Source organism: Hydractinia symbiolongicarpus, chromosome 6 (genome assembly GCF_029227915.1).
Source record: "Hydractinia symbiolongicarpus strain clone_291-10 chromosome 6, HSymV2.1, whole genome shotgun sequence".
Taxonomy (NCBI): domain Eukaryota; kingdom Metazoa; phylum Cnidaria; class Hydrozoa; order Anthoathecata; family Hydractiniidae; genus Hydractinia; species Hydractinia symbiolongicarpus.
The window spans coordinates 14,893,956-14,900,920 of NC_079880.1; the positions used below are offsets into that span (position 1 = coordinate 14,893,956).

General features: G+C 29.9%; 1 protein-coding gene across 1 annotated transcript; it reads left to right on the forward strand.

Annotated features, from left to right (window-relative positions):
- The first annotated feature begins 4,558 nt into the window (after positions 1-4,558).
- On the forward strand, positions 4,559-5,425 carry LOC130648074 (opsin-1-like). The gene has a single exon (XM_057454093.1). The coding sequence runs from the start codon at positions 4,559-4,561 to the stop codon at positions 5,423-5,425; it is 867 nt and encodes a 288-aa protein (XP_057310076.1).
- The last annotated feature ends 1,540 nt before the right edge of the window (positions 5,426-6,965 follow it).

Genomic DNA, 6,965 nt, shown 5'->3' on the forward strand with positions numbered 1-6,965 from the left:
TTTTCAACACTACCGATAGAAATAGTTATTTGTGTCGATTGCTTTGATCTAACCACCTTTTATTATTTTGACTAATTTCGTGAAAACTCAATTACTCAAATTTGCTTCTCACGTAACGCCTAATAAGCTTTCGGTGTGTTTGGCACTAAGATAGTTTTATGGATTATAAATGCGTCTATAAAAAAGATGTTAAAAACAACGTTTGTGTTATGTAAAAGTGCTGTGAGATGTGAAATTAAAGTTCATTGAAACAGTAAATGGAGAGCATTGGACAGGTGCGTGAGAGATAACTAAAATGTGCAAAGGCTAAAAGATAAACGGCATAATTCTTGCAAATGTACCATATTTGCGACAAGCAACATTGAAGCTAAACTAGTAAATTGTTTATTGCAGATATGCTGTTCCGATGCACGTGAGCAACTTGCTGTAAATTCTAGCATCATACTTGAACTCCTAACAGAAAAAAGAACTAGCTCGTTTTTTTATTGAAAAATATACTGTTATTTACATCCACGAAACAACAGAGGATCCCAAATGTGCTTTCTTAAGCAAGTTACTTTGTTAGCATGCAAATTACTAATAGTTGTACATCATTGTCTATCAACTGTTTGGCAATGACATGTTTTAAGAAATATCAACAAAATTTAATTAACAGAATTTAAAAATTCAGGTCAAACCTGAGTAACAAAGCGCTTTTACTTAGAGACCTCCCACGCATCCGATAAAAATAAACTTCCTAATTAAATATGCTTAACTGTGATAGATATTTCCATGGTTACTTAAATGGTTGAATTTATTCTTACTTTTGCCTATTTTATGTTGCATCACTTAGAAATGAGGTTAAGATTGTTTTAAATCAAGAGAAGGAAAGGTGGGAAGCTTTTTTCATACGTTCTTCGCATACAGTATGAGTTTTTATGTATAATTGATTTTTTTGCTGTTGTTGTTGTGAGATTTTGATGTGTTGTCAGTTGCATATTAATTTCTTGTTCTACAAATTTATGATAAATATGTTTCCCCTTTCTTTAAGGATGACTCACAAATTCAAAAGTGTACACTAAATTACAATTTGATGCTTAGATCCCCTTTTCAAAACTTTTAGATTCGGGAATTTTTTCAGGGTTTCATTTATACATAGCAAACCCTTCTCTCACTTGACATTTACCAGGTAGAATTAGACTTTATAAGTAACTCATAAAATCTAAAACTGTTGCAGACTAGTGAGTAGGTGTATGTAGTCGACGGAATAAAATCTTTTTTCTTCCTTTTTCAGACTAAATTCCAATTTCTTTTTAATAATACAAAGAAAACAATTAGTTCTGTGAAATATAGTGTGTAACTTTTATTTAATGAAAACTCCAAAATGTACCACCCTTCAATTTCACCTCTCAAGATTTCACTTTTTTCTCAGTGTCTTTTTATTACCAAAAGGTGTTCACTCAATACTTTGTGGACGTAACAATACACATCCCTATCTTGAACTCCTAGAGACAAATAGTGCCAAAATTATATATATTTTGAATTTCTAGAACTGCACAGAATCTTCATATAATAAAAAATTCTGACGCGGGTCACATTCCATAACATTAACGCCATAACTAAGTTAAAATACCGTGCATGCTCCGATAGCATAAAAGAAAGGCATCTATAATTGCCATCTGGCCTGCGAGGATAGTATTGGGTTTCAACTCGTAACTAACTTAACATCGATGTCCCATTGCAATTGCAACGTCATCAACGAGGTTTGGTTTATAGTGAATTCGAACCAGAACTGCAGCAGACCATTAAGTGCAACGGGGTTAACCAACTGAGCTATCTGGACAAAACAAACTATTGACATTTAACATTTAAGAAATTACTAACTTTCTTTTGCAGTCCCTTTTGTGCTAGTGTGTTAATCAATACGAAACATTATTTCTACAACTTGCATTTATTCGAACAAAACAATTTCAATTTTGTAGCATAAATTTTTTTATCACAACACCGTAAAGATCAAAGAAGAGAAACGTATGATGGCAAAAGATTAAAAAATACGTTTTTGACAAAGTTAAGGGCAAGGATAGAATTTTTTTCTCCAACTGTAAATTTATGAGCAAAGCAAAGCCATCGCACTTTTTTGTCATAAAAAATAGGCGATTAAAAAGCGTGCTAAGTACTGTCCGGTTGCTTATTCGCCTATCTCATATTTTTAAAATGCAGTAAAATTCCAAAATTCATCAAGATTTATGGACTTTTGTGTGCAAAATAATAAATGAATGACGATTCTGTTGTGCGAAAAACAACGATCTCGGCAGACTAACGAAAAACCCACAAAATTGACGTAAGGATCCTACCTTAAAGCCTTGATGGATATTATTGTTTGTGGTGCAAAAGTCTTAATGTATTACAAGCTTCTAATATAATTTAACATTATTTTGGTTTTGCAACAAATATTTGTAACTAATTGTAAAAAAAATAGCATAACGACATAGATTAATTTTCTCTTTGATAAATACTTGCAGTGTCTGATAGCGGACAATTCCACATTCAAGCGAGCGAAGAAAGTGTTTCTTCATAATACTGAACATAACGTCAAGGTCATTGACCATCTTTTAATCAGCCAACGTAAAGGCATAGACAGAGTAAATCAATTTGCCGTATATATTTATTTTAAAATCGATTTTTGTAAAGAAAGCACATTTTTAAAATCGATTATAAAAATATCAATTAATCAATCAATCATTCAATGAATGAATGAATAAATGAATCAATGAATCAATTAATCAATCAATCAAACAATCAATCATTCAATGAATGAATAAATGAATAAATGAATAAATGAATAAATGAATAAATGAATAAATGAATAAATGAATAAATGAATAAATGAATAAATGAATAAATGAATAAATGAATAAATGAATAAATGAATAAATGAATAAATGAATAAATGAATAAATGAATAAATGAATAAATGAATAAATGAATAAATGAATAAATGAATAAATGAATAAATGAATAAATGAATAAATGAATAAATGAATAAATGAATAAATGAATAAATGAATAAATGAATAAATGAATAAATGAATAAATGAATAAATGAATAAATGAATAAATGAATAAATGAATAAATGAATAAATGAATAAATGAATAAATGAATAAATGAATAAATGAATAAATGAATAAATGAATAAATGAATAAATGAATAAATGAATAAATGAATAAATGAATAAATGAATAAATGAATAAATGAATAAATGAATAAATGAATAAATGAATAAATGAATAAATGAATAAATGAATAAATGAATAAATGAATAAATGAATAAATGAATAAATGAATAAATGAATAAATGAATAAATGAATAAATGAATAAATGAATAAATGAATAAATGAATAAATGAATAAATGAATCAATGAATGAATATGGCACTCTTAGCACTTTACAGAAAATCCCAACGAAAAATTCGAGAGACATTTTTAAGTCTTGGAGATCATGCACCGTCATAATATCACATTTTTAAGTATTATTTTTTTATAATTATTTTGTTATATTTTTATTATTATTTTCTTAAAGAATACATGGCCGTAATTGCAGTTGTTCGTCACATGTTTGAAAGATAGGCAAAAATATTGAATAAAAAAAGACACTTGAATGCCCTAAATGTTTTACAAATTTATCCCTAATTCGTAATAGTCTTTGCTACTTAAATCGTGAAATAAAAAAATATCCGTTACTTACGCTTTTCCTATGCAGTAAAGCATGACGCGAAAACATGCGCATTGATGGTTCCTAGATGTGTTCTACGCATGCGCATCGTTCTAGTTTGTCAACAAATAATTAGATAAAAGAATTATCTTGATCCTGCGTGCTTTTTTTACCTGCTGAAAGAAACGTTTACGTATTGTCAATTTGCGACGTGACATTTAGACTCGCTGACAGAGCGCAATTGACGTTAAAAGAATAAGAAAACAATTAATGTGACTACAATAACCAATTAAGATTTTATTAAAAACAATACAAATGATACAATAAAAATGTTCAAGTTCCTCATTCCTGATAGGTGATTATTTATCATAGCACATCCGTATTTCATTCTCAACAGAGAATGCTTCACCTCGATCAGACCTCTGATTATGATGGGCGAGTATAATGCGTGTAAGTCATATTGAAGAAGAACTACTTTGTTCATCACTAACATACTGCCAAGCAGTGACCTGATTTATTTATTTATTTATTTATTTATTTATTTATTTATTTATTTATTTATTTATTTATTTATTTATTTATTTATTTATTTTTTTTTTTTTTTATTTATTTATTTATTTATTTATTTATTTATTTATTTATTTATTTATTTATTTATTTATTTATTTATTTATTTATTTATTTATTTATTTATTTATTTATTTATTTATTTATTTATTTATTTATTTATTTATTTATTTATTTATTTATTTATTTATTTATTTATTTATTTATTTATTTAAAAAATTATTACATTATTAATCATACGTTAATTACGCCATTTATTTATCTTTTTAAGACTTCAAGACAAACAAAAAATACGAAATGTTGGTTTTATCAATGGTGCTCGGTTTCATTTTACTTGCGTCAATCAAAGAGCTTGTAAGATTTATAAACGGACTAGTAAAACTGAAGTCGACTACAACACCAAATATCTCATTCCTGTGGAATTTAGCATTTATCAGTGTGATACAAGCGCTTTTTGGTACAAACACCGTGTTTATTTCAACCCTAACTGGTCACAACATGCGTGGATATCATTGTCAATTAGATGCTGTAATTAACTCTTCTTGTGCGTTTGGAATGATTTTCCAACTAATGAATATATGTGTTGTACAAATAAATCCAAATTTTCATGGCGATGGCTATCTAAAGAAAATTGCACCAAGTTTGTGCATCGTATGGGGTGTGTCATGGGCGGTACTTCCATTATTTGGAATAGGGAAGTGGGTTCCACATTGTAAAGGTGTTTATTGCTGTCTTGATTTCACAAGCGATAATTTTTATGATCGAACTTATTTCGTCTTGCTAACTGTGTTTGGGTTCGCTCTACCTGTCTGTTTAATGGTAACACTGAGTTTTCTACCTACGAAGAAGGAACGAAAGAACACAGCTTTAAACAACGAAACTTACAGCTACCAAAGTCATGGACTTATAAACATATTTCCAATCGTTTTTGTGTTTACAATCTTGTGGCTACCGACTGGTGTGGTAGCCACACTTCGTATGCTTGGATTTAATGAATACATCAGCGACTATATCGATTTATTTGATATCCTTTGTGGCTTTTGTTCTTATGTGACGTTATGTCATATGCTGTCAAACCAATTACAACACTTTCCTGTAAAAAAAGGTAAAAACATGAAATTAGCAAATGGAGATTTAAATGCCAATGATTTGAAATTTGAATAGCTTGGGCATGCCATTTGCGTAGAGAGGTGGAGATAGATTATTGTTTTATAGTATTCTGCTTTGTGCGGCAAAAATAAAATACACGATCGAAAACAGACTCTCCGTTAGCGATATTACAAATGAATTAGTTCGCTCAAATGACGAACGTTTATATAGTAACCGATGTGATGAAGGTGTACCAACCAGATGATTATGGAAAACAAATGTCTCACTATCACCTTACACAATTTCCCAAGACAACTACACTGCGATATTAGAAACTTTAAAGAAGTAAAATACCTTATTGGTTTAGCTGATGTTATGCAAAGCTACCAGCCAGCTGCGTAAAAAGATTTGCAGGCGATAGTGTCTGTAAAATTTAAATATTCTGAATTAAATACACTTTTTGCATGATTATTTGTACATCTCCCCAAACATTGGCTAGCTGACTATGAAAAAACGCGCGCAAATATTGTTTGGTTCTCGTGTACCTGCGCAAGTTCATATGAGAAGTTAATACATGTTTCACGAATTGCATGTTTTTAATAATAAAAGATCATATTCAGCATCATTAAATTGGTGTGTGTATAATATCTCAACTTCACCTGACAGGCGAATATGTCGTTTTGGTGGTAACAATGTTACGGTCAAAGTCTTCTTAATTTTCGCATTGCACTATTTAGCCTCGGTTTCAAGCTGAGGTCAATTAACACAAAACTGCTGCATGGATATGAATAAATCACATTTTATCAAGTTTTAGTCGAGGATTTTAAATTAAGAAACAGGAGCAGTACACGAAAGAAAACAAATTCAGGAATATTTTTTTAATTTTTCGAATGATGGTTAACATTTTGGCGTTGTTTACCTAAAATTAGAACGCTATTCACGCATACCTGTTAAGTAGCGAAAACGATTTTTAAAATCTCCACATTGCCCCTTTGATGAAGTTACCCTGCAAATGGCGAAGATATGAGAGACAAAGTAAAAAAATTATATTCGATCTTATAAATTAAAATTAAAGTTTTCATAATCTTTTTCTTTATTTGAAACTAAGAACAATTCTATAGAAAATAATTGAGTGAGTCTCCATTTCGTCTCTATATGGCAACAACCTTTTTTTTGTACTCACATCAGAATCTGACTCCATGTAACGCACGCAAAAAGAGATTTTCCGGAAAACAGTACTCTGGCTGAAAGGACTCTTTCATGTTAGCACGTTTGCATTAAAAAAATTGTGAAATTGCAACGCCGTATCCCAAACTCGATCCAAGGAGATATTATCTTTTTCTTAAAAAAAGAGTTAAATAAGGTTGGCACTTACTTTAATTTTATGAAAAAGAACATCTCCCAGTCCTAATCTTACGCATCAATCTGGACCGGGAGAATCAAGCGCAGTAAATAATAAATTTCTACTATCCGCAAAATTTAATCCAAGCCTAAAATCTGAAAATCGGTGTCCGCGAAATTTAAAAAGAGGGAAAATTAAGCTACAGTTTCAACAAAATATCGCCACACCCAAACCACCAGAAGAATTATTTTACCGGTTACTTATTTCACAGTC